The sequence below is a fragment of the Sceloporus occidentalis genome, unplaced genomic scaffold, assembly GCF_023333645.1.
Source record: "Sceloporus occidentalis isolate IW3139 unplaced genomic scaffold, rSceOcc1.0.p SCAF_48, whole genome shotgun sequence".
NCBI classification, from domain to species: domain Eukaryota; kingdom Metazoa; phylum Chordata; class Lepidosauria; order Squamata; family Phrynosomatidae; genus Sceloporus; species Sceloporus occidentalis.
The window spans coordinates 2,482,501-2,500,845 of record NW_028317028.1 but is presented as its reverse complement, the minus strand read 5'-3'; the positions used below and the strand labels follow the sequence as shown (position 1 = coordinate 2,500,845).

The 18,345-nt window shown below is 39.3% G+C and overlaps 1 protein-coding gene across 1 annotated transcript in view; it reads left to right on the top strand.

Moving 5' to 3' along the window:
* The first annotated feature begins 7,688 nt into the window (after positions 1 to 7,688).
* Positions 7,689 to 18,345, top strand: part of LOC149289087 (intraflagellar transport protein 81 homolog) — a 49,547-nt gene continuing 38,890 nt past the window's right edge. Inside the window, exons 1-3 of the mRNA XM_089491068.1 lie at positions 7,689 to 7,832; positions 9,841 to 9,935; positions 14,437 to 14,617. Of these exons, the coding sequence (XP_089347194.1) occupies positions 7,689 to 7,832; positions 9,841 to 9,935; positions 14,437 to 14,617 (420 nt within the window). The remainder of the gene's footprint in view (positions 7,833 to 9,840; positions 9,936 to 14,436; positions 14,618 to 18,345) is intronic.

Genomic DNA, 18,345 nt, shown 5'->3' with positions numbered 1-18,345 from the left:
CCAGAGCCGCTACCAGGGATTCTCCCAGCACTTAGCAGGTGAAGACCACAGCGACCCTCTGATGCTGTATAGCCCCGTCGACCCAGGACTGATATATGATGCCTTCCAATTTGACTCGTCCTTCGGAAGCCCCTGCCAGTATCGCAGGGATACAATCTGGGACAACCGTGCAGAAGTCCTGGTTTATACTATTCCCCCCGATCTGGAGGCTGTTATGGATTGCCTGGTCCAAGAGGAATGGCAGCTCGAGAGGGACTATAAAGAATTGCTGCGGAGAGTGGAGCTCCAGGAGTTACAAGGAGACTGGGAGCATGATACTACAACTTGCGGGAGTGGGACCGAGGTCCTCTTCACCTACTCCTCGGCCCCTGCCCTGGCGAGAAGAACCGAGGTCCTCGCCAGCAAAAAGAAGCGGAGGAGGAAGCCAAAAGCTCCGACCCAAGTCCTCACCAAACCCTTATCTATGCCCGTAGAAGCCAGGGCCCCAGATTGTCCCCCTGATTTCCCGAGTGTCCTGGAAGAAGCCCGGGTCACTGCCCCAGAGGTTCCCTATGAAGTCCCCGGTGACCCGGTAGAGGCACCATTCCCCGACCTAGCGAGGGCACCAGAGGGGCTGCCGAGTTCCCTGGGTCCTCTCAGTAGCCTGGCGCAGGCCCTGGTTCCTATCCCTGTGTTTTCCGAAGTGATCCCTGATTCCCCAAGTGTCCTGGTAGGAGCCCAGGTCACTGTCCCAGAGTGTTCCTCTGACTCTCTCCGTGCCCAGGCAGAGGCACCTGTCCCAGAGAGGAAGATCGAGGGTCTGCTTAACCCTCCCGGTGGTCCAGTATTGGCACCTGTCCCTGCCCCGGAGTATTCCCCTGGGTCCCCTGAGTACCCCGCAGAGCTGCTTAGCTCGCCCAATAACCCTGTAAGGGCACCTGTTCCTGTCCCAGAGTGTCCCCTAGGTCACTCCAGTGTCCCGGTAGAGGCCTCGCTTACTACCTCTACGTGTTTCCCTGGTTCCCCGAGTGCCCCCGGCCCGATCAGCAGGGTTTTCCTTCCATGCAACCGCCCTGGCCTGGCAGCTGCCCCAGACTCAGTTCCCAAGACTAGGGAGCAAGAGTCTCCAGGTGCCCCTGTTACCCTGGTGAGGGGAATAGCCATGTGCCCCCGGCTGAGCTGGGACCGTCCTCCAATTCACAGAGGACTACTGACTATCTTTTTGGGCAACCGGGGCCCTGGCCCACCTTCAATGGATGCTTCTGACAAAGGGGGCCATGAACTAAGGCCTGCACCTTTGAACTTTGTCCACTCGGACAGCCTGCAGCAGACCCGTGTGGATCTGCCTGGTCTGCCGGACCATTGGTCAAGGGGGAGATCTGTGACAGGGCCAGGCTAGCTGGCTCATGTGTCATATGAAGTTTAGCCGGGTCACGGAGCACTTTTGTGTCCGGTTCTGTATACCGTGACCCGGTAATATATTATATTGTGTTTAGTGTGTAACCGGCCCAGAGACTGATGTGGATTCACCCCCAGCCTTCAAAGAGACGATCCTATAATCTGGCTGGGGCTCTTAATCAGCCAGCACAGCCCTGACTGCCCAGACGGCACCCGCACTACAGGGGGGATAACACAGGTGGGGGAACCCATTGTATTCTGTAATCCCCTCACCTGATACATCCCCTGTATACTGATGGGATTTGTGATGGGATGTGGCTGATGGGATTGGGGGCTGGGTTTTGTGTTCATTGAATTAAGGATCTATATAAATTTGGTTTGTTGTGCAATAAAGAGTTGTTCTTCTTGGTTTACGACGAATGGTGGTCTGGATGATCCGTGGATAGCTGAGTGCGATCCGTATGAGGGACTGACTGGTGATTCCTCAGCCCTCAAACAGGGGTACCCAGCCTTGGGTACGGTGACCCTGTAACAATGGATCACCTTGCTTATTGGTATGGAGATAGAATGGATCTCTATTACAGCACCTGCACTCAAACTTAAGATAATCAGTTGGCCATAATTGAATTTGGAACATTTAAACCCTTTGAGTCCCAGGGAATTATATTAACCATTGTGCTATGCATGGTCTGACAAACGACTTTTCCTAAATGTCTATCTTGCAGCAGCCTGTTGTAAGTATGATTCCACAACACCCTGTTGCTTTGATCACAGCATTAAAGATATATACATAGTATAAGATGTAATCCTGTAACTGCCATCCAGCAATAAAGTAGTAGTATAATGAGTGTAATAAACACCATAAGTCAACACATAAAATGCATGTAATAATGACAACAATGAACTGTTGTTCATTCTTTAATCCGCAGGTGGCATTTACATGAATCATCTCCTGAATTTTACAGCATAAAGACTTTAGAAAAAATTAGGACTGCTATATCAGCAATGCTCTCTTGTACATGAAAGGGGTGCCCTGCTGTATGTGGCATAAACGTAGAGAAGGGGACCAGTTAAACAGTTATACATCCCTGCAGATCTGCTGATCAACTACATGTAAAAAAAAAATATGTCGACGCTGTAAATGAATTACAGTCAATGTCAATTTGTGCCTCTAAACGTGCCCTGGCAAGCCCTTTCAGCCATAATAATTAATATGTCAGAGTCAGACAAAGTCAGGAAGCCTTCAGAAACACCCATGCCTGCTGAAGTAATACAGTACAGATAAATTGCACATTTTCTACTTAAAAGTAGGATATTGAAGCCCAAGAATGCAATCAGAATAAAAAAGAACAAACAATAACTGCCCCTTATTTTTCCCATGGGATGTATATACCTACTCAAGTATTGAGAGCTATAGTGTGCGTACATGACCTATACTGCAATGGGCCTGACCGTAGCCGTGATTTATTTATGTGTGTACTGTGTATGCAAAAAGTACTCACTATAAATATACTAAAAAAGTCCTAGGTGAAAATGCACATATACACAACCCTCTCCGGAGCAGTTGCAGTGGGGTGTTTTTGTTTTTTTTAGGATCACAATCTTTTACTTATCTATAAAAACCCTGCTAAATAATTTCTAGCATTTGTCCTGAATTTAGAAATATCCAATGTTTTTTTTTTTTGTTATAAACGTTAAAGGGCAATAAGTAACTCTTCCCATGCACTCATTCTAAAATGTGTGGTAGTATTTTTTTCCACTCACATTGTACTTTAGGTATGCATTTAAACCTCCTGGTGTGTGTCACAGCCAATATGTGTTCAGCAACATCTCCTGAGTGCAGTGATACCAAGCATGAATAGGTTTTTTTGGGGTTGTTTGGGGGCTAAAAGGCCACATTTGGGAGGTGTGCATTTTCTATATATATTTTTTATTTTGACATCTGGTTAGTCTGCGCCCATGTCCCATTTGGAACATATTTTAACCTCGTCAATTCAATGTACACCATCAAACTATACAAACTAGACACCCCAGGTTAACTCTTTCCATGCTGGTATTTTTGGAAAGATACAGTGACAATTGTAGGACGTGCTCATAAAAAAAAAACATTTTATTTTTATAAAATTTTGGGACATATTTTCTTTGAACTGGATTGTTCCGCTTATGATGTCATGATGATGATTTTAAATTTTATTACATTTTTTATTTTGGGTGCTGCCATCTTGTGAATAGCAATGCATGTCTCTCCTAAGAGCGATCTTACAGGGTCCCTGACTTTTGCCTCAATACAGTGGCATTGCGGCAACACCAGTGGGGCGAAGAAAGCGATGTAATTGTCATCAAGGGGTTAAAATTCACAACTACACATTTTATTTCTGTGGTGATATGCAAACTTGGGATCTTCCAAGGGTAGGATACCTGGAGATCAGCCTCTTCTGAGGGAGCGGCTTTATGTAGGTGAATGCTAACCATGAATAAGGATAAATCCAGGGCTGGACAGGGTATAATAGGAGTACCCTGGCATTTTAAGTTCAGTGGCCACCCAATGACATCAGCACTACTGGAAGCTGGATACGGCGAAATGTTTGCTGTTAATGAAGCGATGTCAGGCAGCGGCCCACCAGGCTTTTTCCTGGTGTGCCAGATGGTTAGTCTGAACCTTGGTTTGGCAACAGTGCAAAGCCTTCAGTGGCGTGGGAGTAGGCAGGGAGGGAGAATGGTCAAACCCTGCTCCCATTCCAGGGAAAAGCAGTGCATTGTCTGGAAACTCTTGTTTCTGGGTATTTCTGGGTATGGTGGGGTGTTTATACACCAGGGGCGTCCAACATGCGGCCCTCGAGGTGCGGCCCGCGTGAGATCGGCAGCCAGAATCACAAAAGCCCTGCTGCTTACTTGTGGGAGGGTCTATTCTCTGCTCCAGACCTGCCTCCTCTGTGGGGAGAACGAGGGAGGCCGCGCCCCCTGCTGAAGTCTGTGAGCGGCATCGAGAGCTGTAGAGCAGGTAAGGGGTGGGGGAGGTTGTGTGAATGAGTATGTCTGATTGAGGGAATGAATCTGTGAATGAATTAATTTGTGTGTGTGATAGCATGGATGTGTAAGTGCTGGAACCTTGGCATGATGGGACTGTGATTGCTGTTAGCAATCACACTCCTATCATGCCAAGTCAGCCAGTACATGCTGAAAGCTGGCAAGCTGCCCCCCTTGTGTATTGATGCTGCCAGCAGTATGGGGTCTGCACTTACAGCCACCCTGTACCAGCATGTATTGGCTGACTTGGGATGATAGGAGTGTGATTGCTAACAGCTAACAGCAATCACAGTCCCATCATGCCTAGGTTCCAGCATTCACTGGTTGCCTGGGTATAAAAAGAGTGTGTTTGCTGTTAGCCATCACACTCCTATCATGCCAAGTCATATTGTTGATTTTTTTTGTCCAATTGTGGTGTGTTACTTTTAATAAAAGTGTGGTTACACACTAAAATTGGACAAAAAATACAATGCCCAGCCAACCAGTACATGCTGGAATCTGGGTATGCCTGAGATTGCTGTTAACAATCATAATATATAATTTTTTTGTACAAATTTGGTGTGTAACTTACTTTTATTAATAGTGTGTGGGGGGGTCACTTTCAGTTTCGGCTAAGTGAACCCTGAATTTTCGGTTTTGGTCCAGATTTTCATTTTAGTGCATCGCTAAAATAAATAGAACTATTTTATTTTTACTTATCCAGAATCCTGAATTTGTAGGCCCAGAAATCCCAGAAATCAGTGAGAGGAAAAGTAAAGGTTTTGTGTCATTTACTTTATTTTAATCTGCATATTTTATTAAAGGCCATATTTTCTCTCAGTGAAAAATGAGTGCGGCCCTCGCACGTATACAATTCTGATGAAGTGGCCCACTGCAGAAAAAACTTGGACACCCCTGTTATACACCCTTCTCCCTGCCCATTTTCCTTTTAAATGGGGGTGTTCCCAGCGACGTCAACGGGCAGTCCTGGCCGCGTCCTCCAAGGGTAGGTTCCGGGTAGCTGGAGCCCACAAGCCAGGCTCAGGGTTTAAAGTTTACTAGCCCACATTAGTTGATAAACAAAACGGTTGCACTGGAATATGCCATTTATGGTCCCTTTATAAAATACCATGAACACATTTTGTGTGCGACTCCAAAGTTAGCAATTTCATCACAAGATGTGAGGTTCTTGGACTCTAATAGTAACTTAATATTTTCTTATTAAAAATATGCTGCAATGTTTATAACCACATCTTTATTCATGGTGATAATAGCAAAGCATATGTATTCTGAAAAAGTTTTGTAATGCAAAACATCAAAAGAGGGCGTGCAGAAAAATGAACTAATCTCAATGAAAGGCAAAAGCCTACGTGTGCACAAAAATGCACTGATTTGCAGCTAAAACGAGCGGCGACGTATCTTCGGCGTGCTTTTCAGTTTTCACCGCGAGAGGGCAGCATTGTACAAAGCGATCTGTAGTTACAAACCAATCGAACACGCAGTCTCAGAGAAGCGTTTGCTCGCACGGATTCGGCATTTCCGCCATACACCGGATGTGACGTTCAGCACCGGGGTACGTCGCCTTGACAACTGCTTCAAGCTTCTAGCCTTGAAAGAATCGTTTTCTGTCAAGGTAAAACTGGTATTTTACGGTTATTACTTTACATTAATAAGCAGTCGTTGTTTTAGACGTTTCTGGGGTTTATTAATGGAAAAATGCTGCAAACCATAAAGCCATAGCTCAAAATCCTACATAACGCCTCGGATAACCGGGAGGTGGACGGGGCAATGTTAAAACATTCCACAGAGGCGTATGTGGTTATATGGGAATTCAGAATAACCAAATATATGTTCACCAATGTACTGCATGGATAGGAAGGCTTAGGCAAGTGCATATGCCTGTGCAAATTACCTTTGTAATCAGGACAGTGTTAAAGGACAGGGGTTGTTGTGGGGCAATCAAGTTTGTGGTGTCTACATTGCCCCATTAAGCACCTTCTTAACCTTTTACATATGTGTCTCCTGTTAAAGATGCTGTTAACTCAAATACTTTACCCTATTGAGAGTGTGCCTTGACGTGGCGGGTGAGCTTATTTATGCTTTGGCCAATTCATATAACCAAAACCTCTAATTTATATTATGTTTATGTATTTGTTGCCAACTTTATTAGGGTGAGAAGCGCAGACAGTTTCTGTTTTTTGTATACATTGTACAGCCAATACTCTGTTTTTGCAGCATGCGTACACCTGTTTGGTAGGCCTCGTATTATACATTTGTATTATTTGAGCCTGTGACTAGCTCAGCGCACCAACATTTTTTCTTTTCACTGATTTCTCTGTAAATAAGCTGTCAAATCATCATAGTTGCAGCCGTCATGTCAGCAGAGACTGCATGGGATCCTATGCTAGTTTTAGATTGCACTCTCCTTCCCCTGGGTTTGGGGCATGCACTGCTGTTGCTAGCTGCAGCCATGCTTATTACTGAATTCACATTGCGTAAGCGATAGTAGATTTCTCCAACCTGTGCCAAAGCAGTAGAGGTTTCTTTTATGTCGAGAACACCTATACGGCAGTTATGTATGTGTATATAGATACTTACAGTAGTAGTAGAAGCACAGCTTATAACACTACCCATACCTACACAATGACCTATAACATGGGCACGTTAGCAATCTCATATCTGTATCCCAGTGTTAGTTGAGGATGGTAGTAAGGGGCATTAACATGCTAATAATAATTTTGCTTACCTAACACACTATGAGTATGTGTATATGTTCCATCTAAATTCTTAGCTCATTCATCATAGTAAAGGCAGTATTTTGTATTTGAAGATAGGTGGCATTGATCAACTAGAGTTGCAGTATGTTATGAACATTTCAGATAAATAAATTGCATTGTAAAATAGCTCTAGATTGTAAGCTTGTGTGAGCAGGGCCCTCCTCACCTGTTGTTTCTGTAAGTCAAATTGTTATGTTATATACTCATTGTAATGCCTTGTCTACCAATTGTACAGCCCTATATAAAACAATAATAAAAATGCCATATTCAGGTTTTTTTGTGTTTTAGTTTTGTCAGGTGAGCTAGTTCAGTCATTACAAGTTTTTTTTTGTTTATCTGACAAATTCACCTATTAGAAGGACTTTAATATATGTATTTTCTGAAACCTTCTTAAGTAACGTCTTTACGGATTACCTTAATCATTTCAACCTAGCTTGCTTTATTACTTTTTAATTACAAGATAATTGTATGTCTAAATGATAACATGTATTCTTTTATGTCTTTATAGGTTACATTTATATAGTCAATATGAGTGACCAACTCAAGTTCATTGTTGAAAGACTCAACAAGGAGCCGTTTAAGAAGAATTATAATTTGATAACTTTTGATTCGCTAGAGCCGGTGCAGCTCTTACAGGTTCTTAATGATGTTCTTGCAGAAATTGACCCAAAGGTAATATAATTGGAAAAAAAAATATCTAAACAGTATGTTGTAGGGCTGAAACAACTAATCCATAAAATCGATAATAATCGATGATGAAAATCGTTGTCAACGATTTTCATTATCGATTAGTCAAATTGATTTTTATCGATTATAAAAAGAGGTTTTTTTCATAGCAAATGCTCTGAAAAACTCCTCTCCTTATATAATCCGACCTCAAACAGAGATTGGATTGTAACACTAGAATCCAGATCCCCCGCAACGCTGCAGGGGACCTGGATTCTCCTCACTGTCGGCCGGTCTCTCACTTCCGTCTCTCTCCCCCCTCCCATGCACCCCTCTGACTCCTCCCCCTCCCATACACCGCTCTGCCTCTCTCCCGACTCCCTGGTATTTTGTGCCCTTCACTTACGCTGAGGCTTCTATGAAGCTGCAGTGAAAGTGCCTGTCAGCAACGGAGGTTCACAAAACATCAGGGAGACGGGAGAGAGGCAGAGTGGAGTATGGGAGGGGGGAGGAGGCAGAGTGGAGTATGGGGGGTATAATGAATTTCAGGGTAGCAGAGTGGTGTATGGGGTGTAATGAATTTCAGGGAGGCAGAATGGCATATCTGGGGGAGTTAGAGTGGTGTATAGGGGGAGGTAGAGTGGTGTAAGGGGGTATAATGAATTTCAGAGTGGCATATCTGGGGGAGGCAGAGTGGTGAATCAGGGAGTATAATGAATTTCAGGGTGGTGCAGGGCATTTATGGGGAGCGGAGTGGCATATCAGGGGGCACAGTGGCATATAGTGAGGTACAAGGCATAAATGGGGGCGAGTGGCATATTGGAAGTTATAAAAAAAATAATCGGCCAACTAATCGAATATTAAAATAATCGTTAGTTGCAGCCCTAGTATGTTGGCTACATCATTTAAAACTACTGTAAGTACAGGAAGCATCTAGGAATCTTTTGTTACATTTAATAATGGTAAAAAAATAACTTATGTTTTTGATTTACCCTTTAGTATTATAATAAAAAACAGTCTTCTCATACACTGACAAATGAAATGTTTTCCCCTTATTTCTTATCAGCACATTCCTCACCAGAAGCTCTTTTCCCAAAAGAGGCAAACAATGGTTATATTTAGGTAGCAGGTTTTCTTAATTTAGCATGCACTGGTATACTAGAAGATTAGAAATATATTGTGTATGCCCCAGAATACTGATATATTTCTATTTACAAGAAGGATGGGGAATTGGAACATAGCATATGAAAAGACTATATTGACCACCAAAAGTAGCAGTATTGACGTGCAAGAGAAAAGTAAAAACCATGAATTTTATTTTTTCTGTTTATTTATTTACATAGTTAGGCTGAAAAAAGAAAGTTCCAATTTTGCACAAACTAGGGGAAAAAATCCTTCTTGACTCCATATTACAAAGGATAGTCCATAAAAAGTAAGATGAATAATACAATGCAATTACCATGGCCAAGAATACAGAAAAAAAACCCCTAAGAAAGCAAGCTTGCCCCTTGAATGTATCATACACTTAACATAGGACCGATTTATAACTAACAACATTGAGTATACAAATATAGAATAAAATAACATAATCCAGAAACAAAGTGGGTTGTTGTGGGTTAACCATCATAAAAAATGGACTGTACATTTTTCATATTTTCACAAAAGGATTGTGCTCTAATGACTTTTCCAATTGGTTTAATGGGACTTTTTCAGGAACGCCTTTCTAAAATATGAACACTGATGTTGCTAGCGTACATGTGATTGGCAGCTGCTTCAGTGTCTTCAATGAGCGTGCTACTGCGCATGACGTCTACATACTTATGTTTCCTGATTCAGTAGAGGCACCCATTAAGGAAAGAAAATTAACCTCATTTTCTGATTAAAATATATTCTGCAAATTGAATGCAGTAAAATACATTGGAGACCATGTAAAAATACACTGTAAAATGCATTAAAATTACAAAATACAGTTTTAGGGGACAAGGCTGTGTGTAACCCACTTCCATCTTCGCAGAACTCTGTGGACATCCGAGAAGAGATGCCCGATCAGACCGTTAAAAGAATGTTGAGTGTTCTTGGGATCCTGAAATACAAACCTCCAGGAGACATGTAGGTACAACTAGATAGAAATGCTTGATTGATAGAGAAATACCTTTTTATTAAGTAAGTTGATATCTATTCTAAATATGACAAATACATTGGTTGCATAAATCTCATTAAAATTATGTATTTTAATGCACATCAGTCTAAGAATGCCCCAAAGCAGCTTTGGAACATTAATAATAATAATAATAATAGTAAAAGAGAAATCATGCTATACAAACATTGTTCCTTAGTCTTGTCTTACATTCAGGATGGTCTTATGCCCATACCATGCATGCTACCTTCTTTTACTGTAGATAACAAAAAGATGACTTTTTTGTTTATAAAGATACATATCATAGTCGGGACACAACTTTATTAACATTACAATTCTGTAATGTATGTGAAACCACTAAAGGTACAGGATTTCTTTTGGTCTTCTGTGAGTTTAATATTTGAATTGCATCTGAAGAAACAAACTCATGAGTTCTGTCTCTTGCCATGTAATGTTAGTCAAAAGATCCCATAATGTTCAGCAGCATATGTTTTCAGTGGTATACTATCATCCCACACAGCTGCAGCACTATTTAAATTATATGTATTGCTTTTGATCACTAGTTTACTGTGCATTCATGCGTCCAACCAACACATCTCTCTCCAGGCTGACATTTATATAACAAATAGAGCAGACAAGATGCATGCAAGAACTAGAACTGTTTCCATAAAAAAACCCATATAATTTTATGGTAACTGCTGTTTTCTTTTCTGCTGTAGAAGAGTCAGCCATATTCCATTCTTGTCTTGTGTTCAGGACCGCAATATGCCTATACTCTATACTTTTTCTGGGATGCAGTTCCAATCCTTTACCATCCTTTTCATAAAGTAAAATTTCATTGCTTTTAATAATTTGTGAGCATTCACCTTAGAAATCGGAGAACTGAATTGAAACAGATTAACATTAGTCAGTCTCTTCCACATATAGGTTGTGGTTTTTAATCTAATATTTTGGAAGTATTTACTTTAACAGTACTCCTCATGTACTCTAGTATTATCTAATCAGTTGCCTAAAGTTCACTTTACCCCAAAGGTTACAAATGTTCCCTGGGCCGATCAATAACAACCAGTAACAGGAGATTTAAATTTTATGGAAGGAATAACCATGAAGATCCTGGAAAGAGGGTAGTCAGATGACTGTGTGATATACATACATATTTATATAATACTTATTTTAATTTGCAAAAATGAGTCCATAGTTGGAATTGTAAAATACAGAATTTGAGAAAAGTGTTAGAGCAGTTTTCTGTCTGTCATGTATAATGTAAAGTTAAATGACAAATTTAATTTAATTTTTACTCAATACTCGCCTATAATAATTATACATAGCACAGATGAAAGAAATCACAAAACTCCTAATTTAAGAAATTCCAATTTTGCTGCTATTTTAGTCTGTTAGGTAATGACAGTTAATTGATGCAGTGATTTCCATACCAACTTCTTTCAAAGTACTCGACAAACCCAAGGAACAAAGGGAGAGAGGGGGTTAAAATGCTACTCCTTGATCCTAAAACTTTAGTTAAGACTCAATAAGTGTAGCTATTAACTGTCTCCTAAAAGTGGCAACTTTGCTAACTACAGAATTTCCTATGTTTGTAGATTTCCTTGACAATATTGTTGGTTGAACAGAAAAATATTTGTGTTGGCCCCTACCTTAAAATGTGCTGCAGTGTCTGATATGAGGGCTTTTGGTCAACATGTTTGCAAGTTACTTGTTATGACTCAGTATTAGTTTTAACTATTTATGATTGAATGGTGGTATTAAAAGTATTTTTGTTCAAGTCCCCTATACTTTGGTGTCATATCCTCTTACACTGGAGAGAGGAAGCCTACCAGTCTTAAGGGAATGGTTACTTCCGGTAGGAAAACGACATAACTTCAGAAAAATCCAGATTATAGAAGTACCGACTTTGACCTCTTCAGACAGATCTTCCAAGTATACTGCTTCTTGGCCCTGTACAGCAACTGTTGCATCCTTTTTCTTAGTTTTCTACTTTATTTTTATCCATCTACTGCCTCTACTCAAAATTTTGTGTAATTCACATGGAATTAATTTAAGCTTTATTCATACACTCTTGAGGATTCTTTTTTGTGTGCTTTCTGATGAATCCCAGAATATGTTGCATTTGTCTGGCACTGGACTTTCTAGTTTCTAGACTTTGGGGGAGGGGGATTTCTCTAAATTGTCTCTAGTTATTGATTCAGTTACCAGTGCACAGTCAATTAATACACTAATCACTAAATGCCACGTACACTTCTGGTGAACATAACTTAGAATTTCCTCACAATGAACACTATTTTCAGCTAACAATTGCTGGTTAACTAAGCAAATCAACACACATCTTTGGGCAGCAAATTCAGATCAAATACAAGTTCAACCTTTATATACACATTACCGTAATAATAATAATGCATTCACTTTAAAAATCTAAGTAGTTTATTAAAAGGCTTACAAACATTTGAGTAGTAATAAATGTGTAAATAATAGCCATAAAACTTAATGAAAAAATAGTCCCATAAATTACTTGAAACAAAATCTCATGAAGGCATATATATTGGTTAATTTAATGTGCTAGTGCACACCTGATTAATTGTTTATATAAAAAATTAGTAACTTTTACATTGTATTGATTAATAACATCCAAAGTGTAGGAAATCACTTACAGAGTGTGTCTGAGAATGGATCCAATGCAAACATATGGTGGGACTGTGCCACCCATTCAGCCCCGCGGTCCAACAGACACTTGTCAAGCCAAAACATCTAGCATCCGCTCTAGGTCATCACACCAGTGTGCCTATTTTCAAATGAAAACATTCACCGGCAAAACCTGACAGAGTAGTCATTGATTCACCTACGCTGGGAAGCCACACATATCCCCTCTGAAGAAGTGATCTTCAAGGATAGAAGAGATGTATCATGGATAAGCCACTCTCTACCACCACAGGTCTTAATGACAGGTATACAGCTGTATGGTCAGTGTTCATTAAATGTTTTTCCACATAGAAATAGTAACGAGTAATAATAGACCCGGAGTGTAAGGTGAATGAATGAAAAAAAACATTTTGGTAGGTATGTAATAATAAGAAGGGAGCATTACATTTTAACTTTTATTGTGACCGATTTGGATGAAACAGTGAGTTAAAATGCACAAAATACTAAATGAATGCCAGAACACACAACACAGTATACATGGAAATGGCTCAGATAAACAATGGAAGGTTTAAAGAATATTTGTACTAGATAAAGCCCACGGTACCGCAAACAAGATGGATAAGATTCTTACATATCAAAAATCTTGTTCTAAACACTATTTGGGGTAATAAACTGTTTTATTTGAGGTTACCAAGCAACCCTGCGTGGGAGCATGAAGAAATTTCACCTTGACTTCCCTTTCAGCTGTAGCTCTAGAAAACTGACCTACAATTGTCCCGGACTAAATACGGGTTGGAACAAATATTTTCCAACCTTACTTCATATCTGCCCCTCACTTTTACTTATGCTCATTGCAAAACTTAAACCTACTGAGGGTGCCAAATCGACATTTTTTACGGTAGCATCTATACCATGTCACAAGGCACAGGTTTTGTATCATTTAGATTGCCTGACATTTGCAACAATGCACAGTATGTACTTACCAAACTTTTTTGTTTGTTTATTTTTTTTGTAGCTTAAAGGCATAATCGCAGTATCATGCCAGTAAAATCGGCACATAAGGGTAAAATGTCGGTAAAATTGCCTCTATGCTGCAGACTCGCCCTTGAATTGTATTCTGCACTTGATCAGCCAGCAGAGGGTAGTGTTTGATGGTTTAGCATGTCGGTCCTTAATGATTGTACTCCCTGTAGCTTTCACCAGTAACCATAAAGGGGATAATTTCCCCCCAGTTTTAACTTAAAAAAAACAGGGGTGCATCCTATAATCCGTATCTAACTTTCCAGGATAGTGTGAGTGTGTTGGAGTGACCAGATTTGCATCTGTAAAACTGTTCTTTTGTGGTTTACCTAACTGATGCAATCACATTTTCTGACACTAATAGTCATACCGGACATCACTATTGTAAATTAGATCTAAAATTAAAAGGAGCTGCTGGTTCTACACATTTCTCAAGAGTACTTAGCATATCTCCTGGCTTCAAAGTAAGAAACCTAAGGCAAGAGGCAGCCAGAGCAAAGGCTTGGGATGATACAAAGAGTCTGAGAACTAAAGATCTGTTTGCATACAGATGTGAAAATGTGGGGGCCGTCTACATTTTGTGATAAGTTATTTTTTATAATAAGCTAAAAACAATGAAAGCACATTAGCTATGACTAATTAACTATGACAGGGTATTTTGATTTCTTTACAATTCTTGGGGTGCAAAGAATATATTCCATATATCTGGAATAATGCAAACTTGTTTATATCAGACTTTAGAATGTATGTTTCAACTTATAGTTCTTAATTTCAACTTATTTGTATGTTTTCTCTTTTTAGGAGTACATTTCGTCAAGGATTAGTTGTTGGCAGTAAGCCTGTGATTCATCCAGTGTTGTATTGGCTCCTCCAGAAAATTAACGAACTCAAAAAGAGGGCTTATTTGGCCCGTTACTTGGTCAAACTAGAAGTACCTGCGGAGTTTCTCCAGGACGACGTTGTATCTGAGACAAATAAGCAGGTAAGAGCTAATAGTATTTTTAGGTGCGAATAGATGAGTTGTAATATTGTTGTATATTTATGTTCTTCAACTGGCTGTACAGTATAATGTATCATTTGGATTATGTTTATTTTTCTGTGGTATTTATAAAATATTATAGTAGAGCGATCAGAATTGTTACTCACGCATTTTTATCAGGAACCTAAAATTTCTGAGATAAAACCATAACTGAAACCATGATAAAACCACTAGTCACTTGTCTTATTTTTACTCAATGTATGATTTTTGATTTAGGGTAATGTAAATTATTTTACCATAATGCCATGGTATTGGAGTGCTACTGTGTGCCCAAGTATGATGTTTCGGTGTACGATGTGTTTCTTTAGCAGGCTTCACATGCATGTATAGTGGTAGAGGTTTTTTACAACTGTGTTGTTCTTCTGTATCTCTGTTAAAACAAGTATGTTATAGCTTTTGTCTTTAAAATGAATACAAAATGTTAACTCAGGGCAGTGGGGTGGGGCACACACTCTTATGCGGGGTCATGCCTCACAACTTCGATGAGTGCCTATGTTATGTTTCTTTGGTATAATTAATGCATGTAATAGCCCTCCTATAATATATTGTGTGCTCTCAGTAACATATGCTACATGTGGAATCTACATGTATATGCTAAATGTATTAAGGGGTTCAGTTTGACATTTGTACTAGAATATTATATCGTGTGATACTTAGTTTGCCTTAAAGAAGGCAGTTTAGATCGTGTAACCAGTCCTAATACAGGTAAAGTACAAGCTGTTTTTTAAATTGTCACCTAAATATAACTGCCATGAATTATCTAATCCTTACATTGGACTTTGTACAGATTGCTAAACTTTTTTTGCCTTCAACACTGCCAAAAGTTTAAAAATCTAAATAAAATATGCATGCTTTAAAGAAATGAATGTTACACAAATAGTTAATGATGCATTCCACACTATTTATTTATTTTATAAAAGCTATATAAATTATAATTTACAACTCTTTTTCCTGAATCCTTAACATATATATATATATATATATATATATATATATATATATATATATATATATATATATATATATATATACATATATTTATATGTATATAACAACAGGGGCATGTTCTACCGTGGACAGCAAAGTACAGTCTGAATATTGTAAGAAATTCTAGAACTCACCCACTTCTCTACGCCTACACATAGCCAACAGGGTCCTGTCGCTACTTGTGTTAATAACAATCCTCATCAGTCATGTACTTTCAAATAACAAAACAGGCTGTGCAGAGCAGAATGTTTTCCTGTTGACTTCGAGGTTAGAGAACAGATTTTTTGGGCAGTTGTCAGAATATGGAGCTGTTTGGTTTACTATAATTAGCATAATTGAGTCATCTTATCACAGACTTCCAACTGCCGCACTAAGGCTAAATTGATTTTGTGATTATCAAAAATTGTCGTGCAGTATGAACTTTGCATTTTATATAAAATGCATGTGCTCCAATTTTTACACGTTGATATATGCTACTCAAATGTTTGGGGTCACTTGGCTGTTTTCATGGGAAAACCAGGACATTTCTAGCTGTAACATAATTGCAAAAGGGTTTTCGAATGCTCAATTAGCCTTTTAAACTAGCGAACACAACATGCCTTCGGAACACAGGAACACAGTGATGGAAGTGATAAAAGGGCCTCTCTATTCCAATACAAATCAGCCGTTTCAATCTACTATAGTCATTTACTACATTAACGTCTTCACTGTATTTCTGATCCATTTCATTTTATTGTAATGGACACAATTTGCTTTTCTTTCAATACAAAGGACATTTCTAAGTGATCCCAAACTTCTGGATGATGTATGTTTATATGTATTTGTATGTATACATAATAAATATGTATATACAGTGCCCTCCACTAATATTACCATCTTTGCTAAATATGTTCGAATATGCTGTGAAAAATTGTCTATTGTTTAACCATTTAATCTTTTCCTCAAAAAATACACAAAAATACTTTGCTCTTATGGATATCACACAATTGTAAACACAACACAGGTTTAACCCCTTCGAGACAAAGGCTGATTTTACTTTTTGTACCCTTTGTGACAATGGCCTTTTTAACATTTCTGCGCTGCTTGTGTTTAGCTGTAATTTTCTTCTTTCCCGTTTACTGAACCCACACACATTAGATATTGTTTTTTTCAGGACAAGAAGGGCTTTCTTTAGATGACATTGTTTTGATTGTATCATATTATTTACTATTAAAAAAATTATAAAATATGGTGAAAAATTTAGAAAAAAATGACTGTTTCTAACTTTTAGTTGAAAAATCTTTTACTCATCTATAAAAGGTAATGAAAAAACCTGCTAAATAGATTCTACTATTTGTCCTGAGTTTAGAAATACCCAATGTTTTTATGTTTTTTTGCTTTTTTCTACCCATTATGGGGCAATAAGTACAGGTAGCGTTTTGCTATTTCAAAGCCATTTTTTCCAAATCTGGTAATTCTTCCCCCCATGTGCCATTTCGGGTATCTTTGAACCCGGCCAATGCAATTTACCCCATCAAGTCATATATTTTTGAAAACTAGACAGCCCAGGGTATTCCAAATGCTAGTATTTTAACTCTTTCCATGCACCATATCTACCACCAGTCTTTGTCAAACTTTATGGTAGTGCTTTTTTTGGATTTGTTTTGTCATACACATTTTACTTCAGGTATGAATTAAAATGTTCTAGTTTATGTCACTATCACAAAACACCCCAATATGTGTTCAGCAACATCTCCTGAGCGCAGCGATACCCCACATGAATGATTTTGCCTGGCTGTTTGGGGGCAAAAGGGCCACATTTGGGGCATGCGCATTTTTCAATGTTGAACTTTGGCATTTGGGGATCCACTGCCCATGCCCTATTTGGTACATCTTTGAGCCGGGCCATTTCAGTGTGCCCAATAAACCCATATATTTTTGAAAACTAGACACCCCAGGGTATTTCAAATGCTAGTATTTTAACTCTTTCCATGCACCATATCTACCACCAGTCTTTGTCAAACTTTGTGGTAGTCATTTTTTTGCATTTGGTTTTCCACACACATTTTAATTCAGGTATGAATTAAAATGTTCTCGTATATGTCACTATCACAAAACACCCCAATATGTGTTCAGCAACATCTCCTGAGTACAGCGATACCTCACATGAATGATTTTGCCTGGCTGTTTTGGGGCAAAAGGGCCACATTTGGGGCATGCGCTTTTTTCAATGTTGAACTTTGGCATTTGGGATCCACTGCCCATGCCCTATTTGGTACATCTTTGAGCCAGGCCATTTCAGTGTGCCCAACAAAACCATATATTTTTCAAAACTATACACCACAGGGTATTTTAAATGCTGGTATTTTAACTCTTTGCATGCACATATTTTACCACCAGCATTTTTTCAAAGTTTGCAGTAATATTTTTGTGTGTGTATTTTTCCCACACACACCTACTTTATGTATGAATTTACAGCTCCTGGTATATGCCGCTGTCACACGACACCCCATAATGTGTTCAGCAACATCTCCTGAGTGCAGTGATACCCCACATGCATGGGTGTGTCATTTTTTGGGGGAACTAAAAGGCCACATTTGGTACGTGTGCATTTTTCTAATTGGAAATTAGATGTGTGGCCATCCTTCCCCCCGTGTTAATTGGGACGTTGTTGAACCTGGCCCATTCAATTTACCCCATCAAAT